This window comes from Lynx canadensis, chromosome A3 (genome assembly GCF_007474595.2).
Source record: "Lynx canadensis isolate LIC74 chromosome A3, mLynCan4.pri.v2, whole genome shotgun sequence".
Taxonomy (NCBI): Eukaryota; Metazoa; Chordata; class Mammalia; order Carnivora; family Felidae; genus Lynx; species Lynx canadensis.
The window spans coordinates 23,250,117-23,267,007 of record NC_044305.1 but is presented as its reverse complement, the minus strand read 5'-3'; the positions used below and the strand labels follow the sequence as shown (position 1 = coordinate 23,267,007).

At 48.9% G+C, this 16,891-nt stretch overlaps 2 protein-coding genes across 3 annotated transcripts in view; one reads left to right on the top strand and one right to left on the bottom strand.

Annotated features, from left to right (window-relative positions):
• Positions 1-390: 390 nt before the first annotated feature.
• Positions 391-4,827, top strand: SPAG4 (sperm associated antigen 4). 2 transcript variants are annotated; one of them, XM_030309705.1, is made up of 12 exons: positions 391-700; positions 1,209-1,313; positions 1,601-1,667; positions 1,885-1,946; positions 2,160-2,203; positions 2,521-2,546; positions 2,668-2,776; positions 3,030-3,105; positions 3,271-3,386; positions 3,725-3,892; positions 4,413-4,502; positions 4,615-4,827. In XM_030309705.1, the coding sequence occupies exons 1-12, from the start codon at positions 391-393 to the stop codon at positions 4,762-4,764; spliced, it is 1,323 nt and encodes a 440-aa protein (XP_030165565.1). In that variant the 3' UTR covers positions 4,765-4,827. The 2 variants fall into 2 exon arrangements, with proteins under 2 accessions (XP_030165565.1, XP_030165564.1); XM_030309704.2 differs by having other exon boundaries at positions 609-681.
• Positions 4,828-8,093: 3,266 nt separating this feature from the next.
• The window catches only part of RBM12 (RNA binding motif protein 12), a 34,760-nt gene continuing 25,962 nt past the window's right edge, over positions 8,094-16,891 (bottom strand). The window contains 15 exon segments of the mRNA XM_030309701.1: positions 8,094-8,425; positions 8,624-8,860; positions 9,013-9,146; positions 10,744-10,795; positions 11,042-11,096; positions 11,201-11,334; positions 11,414-11,473; positions 11,567-11,653; positions 11,799-11,885; positions 11,993-12,082; positions 12,252-12,332; positions 12,467-12,538; positions 12,620-12,694; positions 12,851-13,030; positions 13,130-13,258. Of these exon segments, the coding sequence (XP_030165561.1) occupies positions 8,285-8,425; positions 8,624-8,860; positions 9,013-9,146; positions 10,744-10,795; positions 11,042-11,096; positions 11,201-11,334; positions 11,414-11,473; positions 11,567-11,653; positions 11,799-11,885; positions 11,993-12,082; positions 12,252-12,332; positions 12,467-12,538; positions 12,620-12,694; positions 12,851-13,030; positions 13,130-13,258 (1,614 nt within the window). The 3' untranslated portion in view covers positions 8,094-8,284.

The window sequence follows — 16,891 nt, the reverse complement described above, 5'->3', positions numbered from 1 at the left end:
ATGTTGGTGATATGAGCTGAGGAGAAAAACAAAGCAGGAAGGGGGATAGAAATTCTTTCACACCAAGTGCAGAAGATAGGAAGTTCTGGGAAGTGATGTGATGTCATCACTTGCTTTAACATGGGAAAGAATGAGACTGCCAGGCTCCCAGGGACGTCACGACTAGCTCTGTGACGCATCGTCAGGGAGTTCCGTAGAGATCACGGGCTCCTTTATGACGTCAGCAGCCGGGCCCAGATAACAGAGGAGGTTAGATCCCGCCGGGGGGCCCGCCGGCTGCACGCAGGGTCCGTGAGGTCTCCGCGGCGCACATTGGGTGAAGGAGGGCCGAGAGCCTTGGCAGCTGCGGCGGCGACTTTGGTGTCCGTGACAGGGTGCCCCGGGGTCAGGATGCGGCGGAGCCCCCGCCTGGGCTCGGCGGCGTCCCCGCATAAGCGCACGCCCAACTTCTACAGCGACAACAGCAACAGCTCAGTGAGCGTCACCTCGGGGGACAGCAGCGGGCACCGGTCAGTTGGGCCGGGGCCCGGGGAGCCCGAGGGCAGAAGAGCCCGGGGCTCGAGCTGCGGTGAGCCTGTCTTGAGCGCAGGAGTGCCCGGAGGAACCACATGCGCTGGAAGCCCTCGGCAGAAGCCTGCGCCTCGGAGCCACAAAGGGCCGACCGCCTGTGGCGCGGCAACCGTGAGGGGCGGGGCCTCGGGTGCGGGCGGGGTCGAACCCGGGAGAGCTGAGGGAGGGGGCAGGGCACTAGGGGCGGGGCTTGGAACGGAATGGGGATAAATATCTGGGCACCTCCTAAGGGGCGGGGCCTATGGGGTGAAGAGGGGAGACACCAAATAAAATTTCCCTAAGGGGCGGGATCTAGGTGTGATGGACGGTCCTGGGAAGGGGCGGGGAAAGTTTTGATTGGACAACACTGAGAAAGCGCGGCCTTGGTGCTAACATAAGTGGCTACCAGAGAAATGGGGCAGCACCAACACTCGTCTGGGGGCGGGGCCTCCGTTTGGCCGGGGGACCGATGTCTTGACCGAGCATCCCAGAGGGGCGGGCTCAGAGTGCTGAGCACACCTGGGGTGTGCATGCAGTGGGACCAATGCCGGTTGGGGGGTGCTGCCCCGCTTCTGGGCTGGGGAACCTGCGGCCTGGTCCCGCGGAAAGAGTGGACCTGCCTTGCGCAAGGCCCCAATGGCGCCCTTGGGCTCCCGCAGAACCGGCTGGCTCTCCCGTAGTCTCTGAGGAGCAGTCCGACCTTCTCCCGACCCTGGATCTGAGGCAGGAGATGCCTCCACCGCGCGTGTCCAAGAGCTTCTTGAGTACGGGCCAGATCAGCCCGGAAACCCTCTGACCTTCCAGCTCCCCTCTCTGAACTCCGGTTCTCATTTCTGACACCCTGTTCGTTTTGAGTCCTTGGCCCATGTCAGTCTCCAGCCCCTTCCCTGAGCCCGATCCACCTTCTCTGAGCCTGAACTCATTCTCCGTGCCCCCATCTAATGCTCCTAGCCCACTCCCCTCTTCCTGAGCCTCTTCTGAACCTCGAACCCCACACTTACCGAGCCCTTCTTCACCTCTTCCCCCTCTGAGGCCCCTCTCCTCTCCCCAGGCCTGCTGCTTCGGGTGCTGAGCGTGTCGTTGTCCCTGATAGGAGACGTGCTGGTCATTGTGTACAGGTCAGAGGGAGGGAATGGGGAGCTCCAGGGACTGCTTTTTGGAGGGGATAGGGAGCAGAGCCGGGCCAGCAAAAGCTTGACCCTGACTCAGATCTGGCTGTTGAGTCTGACTCAGATCTGGCTGAGTCCTGTCGGCGGGAGCTGGGTCTAGTACCTTGGCATGGGGGCTGTGGGGTTCACGAGGGTCTGGGTCCTCAGCTTCCCTCCGGTTCTTCAGGGAGGTCTGTTCCATCCGCTTCCTGCTCACGGCCCTGTCACTGCTGAGCCTCTTTCTGGCAGGTGAGGGGGTTGCGAATCCCCTGGGGCCCCCGCCCTGGATGTTTTGGAGTCAAACCCGGCACATTTTCTCCTGTATCCCTCAGCACCCTGAGCACCTTCAACTGCTCACGGTCCCCTTCAGAGCCCCCTCAAGGCTTTTCTCTCCTCACTGTCCCTTTATGCCAAAGAAACCTTCTCCCTTGGCTCCCCCTGAGACTACCCCTCTTTCCCCAGCACTCTGGTGGGGGCTGCTGTATCTGGTCCCTCCTTTGGAGAATGTGAGTCAGGGCGTCTGTATCCTAGGGTGGGTGCGTGGCAGGGTGCGTGAACCTGGAGGTTTTGTGGGTCCCCTGGCCTGGTGGGAGGGGAACAAGTGCTGGAGGGTCTAATCCTAAGGAAGGGCTGGATATAGACAGATCCCTGAGGGATTGTGCCCAGAGGCGGCTGGGGGTCTCTGAGAGGTCCTGGCAGGTCGGGGGTGGGGACAGTCCTCAAAAAGAAGGCCCTTTGAGTCCGGCTGCTCCCAGGCTGAAGTGGGAGAAGGGAGTGGGTGGGACTGAGCTGTGCTGTCTTTTGTGCCTCCCTCCCTCCATAGGAACCTAAGGAGATGCTGACTCTAAGGTGAAAGTGGGCACTGGGGTGGGGAATTAGGGGACTCAAAGGTGCTTCTGTGCGGGGCCTTACGGGAAGCGCCCAGGGGGACCGGGAGCCAACCCCACCCGTGCCGACCTCCCGCCTGCAGCGAGTACCACGAGCGCGTGCGCTCCCAGGGGCAGCAGCTGCAGCAGCTCCAGGCCCAGCTCGATAAACTACACAAGGAGGTGTCCAGCGTTCGCGCAGCCAACAGCGAGGTGAGCCCCGCAGCCCGCGGCTGTCCAGCGCACCGCCCCGTGTCTCGGCCCGCCGCTCAGTCCACCTCGGAAGCCCCCTGCGGAGCGCCGCTCCCTGGGTCGCGAGCCGTAAACCCCGCCCCGGAGTCCCTACTTCGGAGTTTCTCCCAGGACCCACAAAGTCTATAGCAGAGAACCTAGCCCCAGAACTTTGCCTCCCTGTAAACCTGCCCGCTAGCTCCGTCCCTCCAGGCCCTGCCCTCCCTCTTTTCAGAGAGTGGCCAAGCTCGTATTCCAGAGGTTGAATGAAGACTTTGTGAGGAAACCTGACTATGCGCTGAGCTCTGTGGGTAAGACCCAGAGACACTGCGAGACTGAGACTCAGAGACGGGAAGAGACGGAGAACTTGACACAGACCTACGCACATGACCGGTCCGAAGAGACCGACCTCAGAGACCCTGCCCCAGCTGTGGGTCAGGCCTGGGAGCCTGAATGATTGCTTCTCCCTGCTCCAGGGGCCTCCATCGACCTAGAGAAGACATCACACGACTATGAGGATGCGAACACTGCCTACTTCTGGAATCGCTTCAGCTTCTGGAACTACGCTCGGCCGCCAACAGTTATCCTGGAGGTGGGCCTGGAATTTGGATCCCGGAACGGGGCAAGGGACGGGTTGCTGGGGAAAGGACTCAACAGCTCGCTGGAGGTGGGACCCGGCTGAGCTGAGGGCGTGGTGATGGGCGGGGCCCTGCCTGAGGGAGGATGGGCCCGGCTGGAGGCGGGGCCTGGCGGTACGAGGGACTGGGACACCGGACAGGATCTGGCTGCGTATAGACCCGGTTGGAGGACTGGGCGGGGCCGATGGAGGGGTTGAGCTGAGGGCGGGGCCTATCAGAACCAATGCCCAGGCTGGGAAGGGTCGCAGTCGCTCGGTCCGTGGGTTCTGAAGATCTACCTGCTCGCCTGCAGCCAGATGTGTTCCCTGGGAATTGCTGGGCTTTTGAGGGAGACCAGGGTCAGGTGGTGATCCGGCTACCGGGTCGCGTGCAACTGAGCGACATCACCCTGCAGCACCCACCGCCCAGTGTGGCACACACCGGGGGAGCCAACAGCGCCCCCCGCGACTTCGCAGTCTATGTGAGTGAGGCTAGGGCTACGGGAGGTGGGGCGGATTTTGCCTAGTAAGCACCAGTCATGAAAATTGGTGTCACTGAGTCTTCGCTTGCTCATCTACATAATGGAGATACTACCACTCGCCTCTCAGGCCTACAGGTTATAAATAATTATAACCATATCCAAACTTTAGTTATGGCTTTATTGAGCCCTTATTCTGTACTGAGTACTTTACATGGATCATCTTGCACCCACTCAACAACCTATGAAGTGCCCTCATCTCCCCCATCACTGATGAGAAAAGTAATGATCAGAAAGGCAATCTTATTTGCCAAGGTCACACAGCTAACAATTGGCCAGACTAAACTTTGCAACCTGGTTTCTTGGAGCCCACATTCCACACTACACTATCCTAAAACCAAAAAATAAAGGAGAGTGTGCAGCTATCGCACACCATAGTAGGTCCTCAATAAAGTTGCTTTCTCCCTCTTTCACCTGGGCCCCCCTCCCCCCCCCCCCCCCCCGCTCACTCTTCACCTACCAGGGCCTCCAGGTTGATGATGAGACTGAAGTTTTCTTGGGGAAATTCACCTTCGATGTGGAGAAATCAGAGATTCAGACTTTCCACCTACAGGTGTGTGTCTCTGGGGGTGAGGGTGTTAAAGGAATAGGACAGTGAGGGAAGATTGGGGAGGAAGGCAGCCCTTAGGACAGCAGGCCTTGGCATGATCCATTTGTCTCCCCAGAATGACCCCCCAACTGCCTTTCCCAAGGTGAAGATCCAGATTCTAAGCAACTGGGGCCACCCCCGTTTCACATGCTTGTATCGAGTCCGAGCCCATGGCATGCGAACTTCAGAGGGAGCAGGGGACAGTGCCACGGGGGAACCCCATTAAACATGCTGATTGTTGGAGTAGAGTGCAGGTCTGTGCTGAAAGAAGCTGGAATCATACTGAGGTGTTTCTTGGGGGAAATCTGGTTGCCTTTGGCCTATTAGTTGGGGGAGTCTACTTTCCAATGCGCCCTCTTATTGGAGAAGTTCAGATCAATACAGTAGCAGCAGCTCATGTTTATGGAGTGCTTACCACATGCAAGAGATGGTGCTCTGGATATTTTACACATCGTCTAACTAATCCTCACAACCGTGGAAGGGGAAACCACTCGGGTCAGGGAATGCTCAAGAACATACAGTTAGTGAGGAACAGTGGCACAGGATTCAAATCTACCTTCCTCCAGAGGCCACCCTCTTTAACTCAGAGCTGCCAGTCAGCCTGAAGCCATGTTTGTACAGCTCAATTCCTACCCCCAACCTCTGGGAAAGTCCCCTCAACTCCTGCCAGGTGCAGGTGGAGAGGTTAACTACTTTTTTTAGGTTAACACTCAAAAACTAAGGAGACCTGAGAACCTCTAGGAAGCATCTGAGAGTAGATGCAGGCCTGGTACCCCTACTCAGGTTGTCTTTACTGCTAGGCACAGGCAGTCTAGTGTTCAATCTGTCCCTGCCCTCAGGGAGCCCGGTAGGGGAGAGTGCTCCAGGAAACAGGACAATTCATTTATTGATTCAAGAATTCTTTATACTAGGAGTCCAATCAGAATTGGAAGAATAAAAGATGGGAGGAGACAGTCTTCAAAAGATTAATGAGTTATGCTTGGCTAGATTAAAAAAGGGGGACCAGCATGAGCAAAGGAACATGCAACACCTTGGTTGTTAGGATCCTTCCCAGTGTGTTCATGTTTTGGAAGAATATACACACAGACTATGAACACTGGTTACACCTCTAGGTGTAATGCATGTGGAATGCATGCAAGTGGAATGCATGAGTATGTGTGAGGGTGAAGCACATATCCATTTGTTTAACGTTTATTTTTTGAGACAGAGACAGAGCATGATCAGGGGAGGGGCAGAGAGAGAGGGAGACACAGAATCTGAAGCAGGCTCCAGGCTCTGAGCTGTCAGCACAGAGCCCGACGTGGGGCTCGAACTCACGGACCGCGAGATCATGACCTGAGCCGAAGTTGGCTGCTTAACCGACTGAGCCACCCAGGCACCCCATATATCCATTTGTTTAAATTTTCAGGGTATTAAAAATTTTATTTATTTTGAGAGGGAGACAGCACACTTGGGAGGGGCAGAGGGAGAAGGAGAGGGAGAGAGAGAGGGAGAGGGAGAGAGGGAGAGAGAGAGAGAGAGAGGCGGGGGAGAGAAAGGGAAAGAGAGAGAATTCCAGGCAGGCTCCACATGGTCAGCCTGAAGCCCCACATGGGGTGAACTCATGAACAGTGAGATCACCACCTGAGCCGAAATCAAGAGTCAGCGCCCCTCAGGGTATTTGTTACTTTTGTAATTTAAATTACTCTGAGTGCTCTCAAAGCCTAAGGTTAGAAATATGGACTAATACAGCTTTTCTGGAGCGCATTTTGACAATAGGAACCAAAAGCCTTAAAATTTTTTTTTTTTAATTTTTTAACGTTTATTTATTTTTGAGACAGAGAGAGACAGAGCATGAACAGGGAAGGGGCAGAGAGAGAGGGAGACACAGAATCTGAAACAGGCTCCAGGCTCTGAGCTGTCAGCACAGAGCCCGACATGGGGCTTGAACTCACAGACCGTGAGATCATGACCTGAGCCGAAGTCCGACGCTTAACCGACCAAGCCACCCAGGCGCCCCTTAAAATTTTTTATATGCTTTAATCACCATTTCTAAGAATGGAGCCAAAGGATACATCAATGTAATTGAAGATAATACTTTTAAGGATATTTATCACACTGTTGTTTATAAAGACAAAACCAAACAGTATGTAAGAAGATAAATTATGCTACAAAAATAATATGAAGCCAACAGAAATGTTAGTATTTAAGGGAATGTGTAATGTCATGGAAAGTTATTAATGATAGATATATGGATAATTTCCTAAAAAGCAAGCTAGACTGGTATACATAATTAACTTCCATATCAAAAGAGTTCTACAGATTAACAGATACTACGCATGAAAAGGCAATAACTTGGGAGGAAGTATTTTCAACATGGATGAGAATAAGGGCTAGAACAACAGCAAAAACCTATAAACAGGCTATTCAGAAGAAATGTAACCATAAACACATGAATGACATCTAGCCTTCAAAATTAAATAGATCCAAGCTAAAAATGACAAATTTTTTTTTTTTGCCTGTCAGATTAACAGAAAAGGGGTAAAAAAATTAAAAAAATAAAAAAAACCTGTTATGGAGAGCATTTTACAATATCTATTAAAATTTTAAATATTCTTATCCTTTGATCTAGCATTTCTACTTCCAGGAACCAATCCTTCAGAAATACTGCTGCACAGATAACTGTACAAGGATATTCATTACAGCACTTTGTAGCAGAACAAAATCGGATGGGACCCAAATCTCAATAATGGACTGGCTAAATAAGCTACAATACGCTCATACACAGAATACATAGGCATTAAAAAGAATAAGGTCACCAAAAGTTCTAATGGGCAAGACACCCAATATAACAAAAACAAGGTACAAAGAGTATGTATAATATCCTACTTAGAAAAAAGATGTCAGACTTAGGAAACACATGAACCTTCACCTCTCATTATCTATTTTTATATTTCAAATAATTTTGTAGTAACTAGCATACATTTTAAAGCATGTTAAAATAGTATACACAATATGATCCCATTTTTGTAAAATAAAAAACATGTATACATTATAAATCTGCATTATGGACTAAAAAATCTGTACCAAATACTTTATTGGCACATTGGAGTTTAGATGATAATATTTTTTGTGTATTTTTTCTCTTACAATGAATACACATATTAATTTTCTAGTAAGAAAAAAATAGCTATTAAAAATTTCAGGCTTGTGGCCTATCTTTAGGATTAGAACCACCACTGCTCTCTCCTGCAGGAAGTCTAGCATGATCCATGCACCATCATAAAACTCCTCCCTCCCCTCGCACTTTCCACCTTGTCTTCATTCCCAGCTCAGCTCTGTCCTAAGGCAGTGCAGGCTGGGTGTTTGGCTTACACTTGATCCTTGTATTTTTTAAAAACAGAGTCAGTGTCTCTACACATCTAGACAGGAATATCCAATTTCTTTGATTGGGGCTATGCTGTCAGAGGTATCCTTCATTCAACAACTCCTAAGGTGGACAAACTGAGGCTCAGGAGAAATGAACATGGTTAACAGCAGATTTCCACTTAAAAACACAGAGTGGTGCCAAAGCAGTGATCTTCATTGATTTTTATTGAATAAAGGACTCCAGGGGCAAGCAGGAGAGATCAAAAGCAACAATAGCAGGAACAAATATAAAAATATAAAATGTAAAGTGCAAGCACTGGGGAATGTGTGCAGGGTTGAGTTGTGTCCTTGGGGGACACAAGGCTGAGGACTAGCCACAGCCTACCCCCTAAAGGAATCTAGGTCTGAGCGGCCTGTGCAGGGCCCTTGGCTGGGGGTGGAAGTGGCTTGAATGGGGCCCAACCTTGGGCCTTGAAGTAGGAGACCAGTTGTATAGGTACCTCTGCGAGCACAGTCTGTGCCAGTGCCTCCCGAGGGGCCTGCCAGGAGAAGAAGGGCAAGGTCAGTGGTGGCCCCCTAAAAGCATCCCATAGTTTACATTTCATAGCAAAGAAAGGATACAAATCCCAACACCCAAACTTGCCCAGACTTAGATGAAAGGGTAAGTATCCCCACTCAGACAGAGGTGGAGGGGTAAGCTCCCAGATCTGATCTGCCCCCAAACTTGCCCCACTTACATTCTGGAAGCGACGGTAGGGCACAAACTGCACTATATCACGGGCAGCTGCCTCCCCGGAGCGCGTATGCAGGGGTCCACCATCAGCATCCAGCTGCTCCATGGCCTCAAAGTCAGCACCACCCACACCCACGATGATCACTGACATGGGAAGGTGTGAGGCACGCACCACAGCCTCACGTGTAGCCTCCACATCTGTCACAGCACCGTCGGTCAGCAGCAGCAGCACAAAGTATTGCTGGGGATAAGCCCATTCATAAACTGAGGCAGACCCTCCAAACACCCCAGCTACACATCCCCACATTGACAAGAAGTCCCTTGTTACGTAGTCCTAAAGGGAGCCCTTGACCAAGACTGCCCACCACTACCTCTACCTCTCATGATCCTCACCGAGGCAGTCCTCTGATGTGCAGCCTGGGTTGCAAACCTGGCCACATGGTTGATAATGGGTGCAAAGTTGGTGGGGCCATAAAGGCGAACTTGGGGCAGGGCTTGGCGATAGGCATCCACAATGCCCTGGATGCCTAGAAAAGGAGGGCAAAAAAAAACCACACTAAAATACTGAGCCTCTTCAGGGTTGAGTCAGTCCTGACATCACCCCATCCTGGCCAAGGAGATTTGAGAACCTGGGTGCATTTCGTTTGGTCACCCCTATAACCCAAGGTACTTAACCTTATCCTACAGATGGAAAAATTAAGACCAAAGAGAAGAAGAGTACTTGCCCTAAATCACAACTTGAGTTAACACTAATTAAGGAGTCTCATAAACAAATCTAGGACAGTTGAGCATCAGATTACAACCCACTTAATAATGAATTATAATCTAATTACTAAAATAAGAATCTATAGATATTAAATAATTACCGGGAAGGAAGAAGCTCTTAATTTTTTTTTCCAACCTCCCTCCTCCCCCCATAACTCAGTCTAAGAAGCTCTTAATAAATGTAGGAGGAATTACAAAATCATTTGGCAATCTTAGAGATAACTGATTCACGCAAAGATCAATATGAGCTAAAACCAGAGAATCCTAGTTAATGAGTAACTGGATATTTATATAGCCTCAAAGTATCTTCCCAAAAGATATTTATTAATTACAAATAGTGGAGAAACCTGGTAGTAGACTCTACTTTAACCAAGTGATCAAAGTTAACATGACTGGTAGTAGGATAAATCTACATCATGGGCCTCCTGACATGGTGCACTGAGAAGAACGCCCACCACAAGTACATAATTTGGATCTATCATAAGGAAATACCAGGTAAACCCAAACTGTGAGACATTCTACAAATTACCTAGCCTATAATCTTAAAAAATTTCAATTATCATGACAGACATGAAGAATTCTGGAAGACAAAACAAGTGAATGCATTACACGATCTGAGATTTTCTTTATGCTGTAAAAGACAACTGGCAAAACATGAATAAATTCTAGACTGGATAATAGTATTGATGTTAACTTGCTGATTTTGGGAATTGTACTGTAGTTACATAAGAGATTATCTTTGACTTTAGGAAACACACACTTAACTATTTAGGGATAAAGGGAGCAAAGTTGGTGGGGTCTCGGAGGCAAACTTGGGATAGGACTTATTCACTATAATTCTCAAACATTTCAGGAAAAAAAATATGTGTGTGTCTATATATACAGACCACTTTAGTTTGTTGTCCATGTTGGGGGAGCCACGAGGTTTGGAACCTCTCTAGACAAAAGAGTTTGGGTAAAAGTACCCTAAAAAGAGCTGAACGAAGGCTTCCACTGATGCCCAGATAAGTACCACTGAGCTTCCAGGCAAAGATGATAATAGAGAGCACTTGGTATTTGCCGAGGCTTACTTCTTCAAACTTTACATATATCTTCTCCTTAAATATTCAGTATCTTATAGTATTTATCCTTTTTATGAAGCCAAAGCACACTGGCCCCAAGTCACATGGTTTTAGCAAGACGCAAGATAAAGATTTGAGACCTAGATTTGAGTCTCTTAGAGACCTAGCTCTAAAATCCACTCCTCTGGACAACAGGATCAGATACCTGCCCCTATTACCCCACACTCCCTTGTCTGCACAGGCTTGGCCCTCTAGGTGTGGACAGATCTGCCTTATGTTGGAGGTTGGAGGAACTTACCCGTGCAGTAGGGGTTATTGGGATTGAAGTTCAAGGCAAATTCATGGGAGACCTGAAGGCAAGAATGAAAATGAGGTTCTTTCTCCATGGTCATATTTGTGTAAAGAAACAGGACATTATGGTATATGCCAAGCATTGTATAGGAACTATTTAGTCCTGAGTACTTGTTGTGCATATGCCTGTAGGGATACATCCCTGCATCTCCACATAAAGCTGGGTGCCAGACAGCAAATCTACGTCATCCCCCCAAATCAGGACCCTGACACTGAAAATAGAGGAGTTGGGGAGGAGTGCTCACCTGCCAATCAGGGGGCACCTGGGCCCCAAATCCAAATGCTGGGAAAAGCTTGTCCCTGTGGGAAGACAGTGAGTTGGAGAAGAGGCAGAGAGGGGACTGTGACCCTAGAGGCTGAAACATCTGCAGGGAGGAGGGCGGGCAAGAGAACAAGTTACTCACGAATCATAGTCCTGAATCACGCTGCCCACACTCCACAGTGCTGTCAGGTACTCGTTGACCCCTGTTGGGCTCAGGTAGTGCAGGGAGTCCGGGGAGGAAGGGTCTCCATTGGAGCCTGTGAAGTCTATACCAACCTGGGAGGAAGGGAGGAGGGGAGCTGAAGGCCACTTTGAGCTCCAGATCTGTTCTCTTGCCCCTGATAAAGCAACTTACAGTGAAGTTGATTTGACAGCCTCCCATCACATAGTCCAGGAACGAATACTGTGTTTCAACCTGTAGATGAAACCAGGATCACAGCTGAGGTGAAGAAATTGGGGCCATGGAGCACAGGGGTCAGAGCCTGGGTCACAAGGGTTAGTGTCTCACCTGGCAAATTTTGACACAGACAGTCCCAGAGTTCTTGTAGCTTTTCTTTTTCTGCTGTTTCTCAGGGTGGATGCATTCAAAATTGGCCTGGTGAGGAAAGAAAAACTAGGGTAGGAAACTCCCAGAGCATCAGCCAGAACTAGAGCTGCTCTGCCCTCCCTCCCTCCCTCCCTCCCTGGGGCTGCAGTCCTTTAGGCCCACCTCAACACCCTTGAGCTGGGCTGGCACTCACCGGGACTGCTTGCAGCTGGGCCAAGCTGGTGTAGAAGGTACCAATGAGATCATGTGAACCATCACTGTCATAGTCTGAGCATCGCACCTGAGGCAGGGGGAAGAGGGGGAGGTGAGTATGTGTATATAGTGAGAATAAATCCCTCCCCAGGCTCTCTGCCCCTGGTCGGTCCATTCAGGAGGCAAACTCCTCACCTGAATGGGTGTGCTGGGGTCTCCCCCACAGAAATGCTGAAGGGGAACAGAGAAGCGCTTCCATGTAGGGTTCAAGTTGTTCTTGATTACCTGAAGGTGGAGGGCAAGGCCTCTAGTAAGTTCTGGGATGGCATATGGGGAGCTGTCATCCTTCCCTATCCATGTACAGTCTTGCTCTCCCTATGTTCCAAACCTTGATAATCACAAGCCCCAGGGATTCTCTCATAACCCACTCAGCCCAACCCCAGGGGTCTCACACCTCAGATCTGTATACCAGGTGCCATTTCCCATCACTCTGACGGAAGAACTCCAAGAATGGATCCGATTTTCCCAGGAAGTCCTGTCAATGCCACAGAGACCCCAGTGTAAGACGAAGGGAGAGACAACTATACCAGTCCTCACCCCTGCCCCCCAACATACCATCCCTGTCCCCTTAATTCTTAAATCCCCAAGGCCTCCTCCTTCCAGACACACCTTCTTATCTAGGTTTCTGGCCTCCACCTCCATGGTCACTACGCGATTATCCTTCATCTCCTGAGCTGATACCTAGGAAAGGGAGGCAGGAGACTGTATCACCTCATGAATTCCTCTTTGACGTAACCCCCTTCCCCCAGAGTTCTTCCTTACCGTGATGGTCCCCCGTCCAGCAGGTTTTCCAGGCTTCAGCATCAAGGGCAGAGTTATTATCTGGCTGGACACAATCTGGGGCAGAGCAGGGGTAGGTGGGAGAGCAAAATCTCAGACAGGGTTAGGTCTTGCTTGACCCCCACCTCCTCCATGTTCCAGACAGTCTGGGTGGTCTGTTAGGGCTCTTACTGAACATGTGTCTGAGAGATTTTAATCCCTAGCCCTACATACCTGTCCTAGGGAACACTCAGCCCCTCCTAGGAAGTCATCATCCCCCAGCTCAGGTGTCTTGTTGTCTATGTCATAGATGCCAAATCGGAGCTTCTGAACTGTTTCAAAGTGGTACTCAAGCTGCAGAGTCTTGGAGAACTCGGGGCTCGAGCAGTTCCGTACTCGCTCAGTTCGGCCAAGCTGTGGGCAGAGGCCAATTAGCGTAACAGTCATACACTCTTCAACCCCCAAAATAGTTCTAGCCTCCCTCCACAACCTTAAACCCACAGTCCTTCTCACCTCAGCCCAGTTGCCCCCTCCCACATCCTGTAAAAGGACGCAGAGTGGGTCAGACTTAGAGCCGATGTCCTTGTCAATGAGATGGTCACAGGAAATGGACAGCTGAACCAAGGTCACACAGTGGGCCATCTGGGAAGAAAGGACCTAAGTCAAGCACTGAGGACCCTTTCCACCCTTCCCTGACTACAGGTCCCAGCTTAGGAAGGCCAGCAGGCTTCACCCAGGCAGGGCTGAGCCTGTATCCAGCTCCATGACACCCAAGGAAGAGAAGATCCTAGAGCCTCCATACTCCTCTAATTCCTTAGGTGAACTCCATGGGACAGGACATGGTGGGTACAACCAACCCTGGTATGATGGGAAGATGCAGAAAAAGTATACTAGCCTCCATCAACAACTTTGACCCCAAACTAGTCTTCACCCTAAAATCGCTATAATACTCCTAAGACACAGAATCCAACCCTGATCTTCTCAGAGATCAATGAATCTCACTCTGACCCTCTTACTGGCCCCAGATCAGATCCTAATCCAAGTTCCAGTCCCAACATTGTCTCAAACATGACCATGATCCAGATACTACTCCCCAAAAAGTTTCTTCCTCCAATGATTTCTCACGAACTGTGGGGCCCTGCATCTTGAGATGGTGTTAGGATCGCCCCCAACTCAATCTCCTAGCCTAAAATCAGCTGCTCATGTCCAACTCCTCACTACTCTCACTGCCACTACCCAGTCCAAGCCATCATTTGTCACCAGGCTTATTGCATCAGCCTCTTTAACTTGTCTCCCTTATCCTATGCCATCCCCACCTCCACCTCCATCCTCACGCTAACAGACTATTCCCAGTACAGCAACCAGGGTGATTCTGTTAAAATGTTAAGTCAGGTCATGTCACACCTCTGCCCAAACCCTCTAATGATTTCCTATTATTTAGAAAACATCCAAACTCTACCATGGTCTACAAGGTCTTGAAAGATCTAGATCTCTCTAACCTAATTTCCTAACATCTCTCTTGCTCATTCCATTCTGTTCACACAGGTCTGCTTGCCTGCTATTCCTCAAATAAGCTTGTTTCTTCCCTCATATTATCCACACGACTTGTTTCCTCACTCCCTCTAGGTCTTCATTCAAAATTGTCATCTCCATTATGAAGAAAAAGGCTCTCCTTTTCTAGGTACTTAAAATTTTAACCCTACTAATACTGACATTGCATACCCTTTTCCTGCTTTTTCTCTTTAGCATTTATCAGTGTCTAATATACTATATATAATGTTTTCCCGACTAGAATGGAAACTGAGGGAATATAAACATGAGGGAAGGGATATTTGTTTGTTCTGTTCACTGCTGTATCCCAAGCACCTAGATAATACATATTTGCTGAATGAAATCCAAAAGGCTATCTCCAGCCTCAGCTCCCAGCCCAGCCACCTCCAAACTGACTGGCAATCAAGGACCAAGTTTCTCCAATCCATCCATTTTCTCAGCTGAAACATTATCTTCTTGCATGGATCACCATGACTCCCAAGGAACCCCTCCTCCTACAGTCCCCATAATAATTACCCTCAGACTTGTTACTACATCTGTGTCCTTGCTGACCCATACACCTGCAGACCATCTGTACCAGCACTATACCCCAGGATGCCTCCAGCCTTAGCCTCCCCTAAACTGACCCTCAGTCAATTCTTCCCCCAACCTAGTTCACAGATAGTGCTGTTCCCATCTTGGTGCCCTGTGTTCTCCATCTGGAGTGCTATTATCAACTGATGTTGGAACAACTATTACACTTTAGCTTGCGTCACAAACTGCCTGCCTATTCATATCATCTCAGTCCCTACTTGAAAGCATCCAATGATGGAAAACCCACCACTCTCCTAATCTATTTTTAAAAAATATTTTAGAGAAAGAGGAAGGGGCGGGGGGGAGAAAATCTTAAGTAGGCTCTAAGCTCAGTGCAGAGCCCAGTGTGGGGCTCAATCCCACGACCCTGGTATCATGACCTGAGCTGAACTCAAGACTCATATGCTCAACTGACTGAGCCACCCAGGCGCTCCTCTCTTAATCCATTTAGATAGTCCTGTTCCATAAAGTCCCACCCAAACCAACTCAAGTCTGCTGAATCCTCATTTCTACGTATTTGTCCTGTATCTCCCCAGTCTAAATTTCCACAGGAAAGCCTTATTCCATCTCTCTCTGAGAACCCATCTGACCTGGAAGCAGTGAAACCCCCAGCTAATATCTGGAAAAAGGGCCCCAGTTCTTTTGAATGTTGCCCCTAGAATGTGGCTTGTAGACTCTGAGCAACCTGATCTTCCCTTTGAAAGTTCCCCAAGGAGAAGACACAGAGAACACATTCTCCCAAAGGAGTGGGACCACAACTTCCCCAAGTCACAGTCTGACTCCATGCTTCTCACTTTACATGTTCTCTGCAGAGCAGAAACAAATGAAGGATGTTCATTTCACTATTGCTGAGAATAGTAAAACACCTGAGACAGCTTAAAGGTCTATTATGTACTAAGTAAACTATGATACGTTAAAACAATGGAATGTTGAGCAGCAGCAGGTAAAATATAAGGCAGAACTATATTATATTGGTATTATATGAAAAAATGGTAAGAAAAGTAGGACTCCATGTTAAACTTCAATTGTATGTGTATATACAATAGATTTGAATATGTTGACAAAATACACACACACACACACACACACACACACACACAGAAAAGTGGACAACACACCAAAGAAATGCAACTTTTAGGTGTACCTCAGAGAAGTGGGATGAAGGTAAGGATTTTACATGATCCTTACACTTCTGTAATACACTTCTGTATTGTTTCCATATTTTAGTTTACTTTGTAATTTTTAAAGGGCTTCATTATTTTTTTTCCCCAAACCACAACTCAAGTCCTCTTCACTATTCAAAGCCCAAAGCCTCTACCTCTGGTTCAACAACCTCTACCTAAATCCAGAGTTCTCTTGCCTCCTCTCTGGCTTCTCCTTAAGCACTGCCTCAGCTAGTCTTCCTTGATGTCAGCTTCCAGAGTCTCCACCTTAATTAGAAGCCTTGCATAGCTGCCCACGGCCCTTAGATTCAGAGCCAAAATCCCTAGCAAGGTCACCTTAAGGCACAACTCCAGAGGGCACATCTACACGGAATGCAGTAGTTGTAACAATATGGTGCCCCTGCATCCCTAAAAATTCAACCTTCAAACCCCTTCCCAGTCTGCTCTACCTCCTACCATTCTACCACCCAACCAAGTAGTAATCCAAAGCTATTTCTGGTTCCTCAAACACACGCACAAGCTGATACCTCTCAGTTTCTGCCTAAAAAAATGTATTGTCATCCAAAGTTCTGCTATGACATCATTGCTTTATGAAGCTTCACCCACAATCCCAAAGTAAAATTTATCATCTTTCCTCTGGATGATTACATGGCTTCCTCATCATCTTCCTGCAAGCAAACACACACACACACACACACACACACACACACACACACACAGTGTTTTATTAACCAAACAGAAACTAGGTCATACCACTTCTCTGCTCAAAACTCTGGATTGGCATCACAAAACACTCAAAGTCCAAAGTTCTTACAATGGTCTACAAGGCCCTCCCTGCAAGACCTGACCCTTATCTAACTAATCATCTAGCCACATAAGTATGTTCCAACCAGGTTTCACTTCTGACACACATACACACATCAATCTCATTCCCTGTATCAAAGCTTTTGCATGGTCTTCATCCATATACAGAAAATAAGAAAGTAAG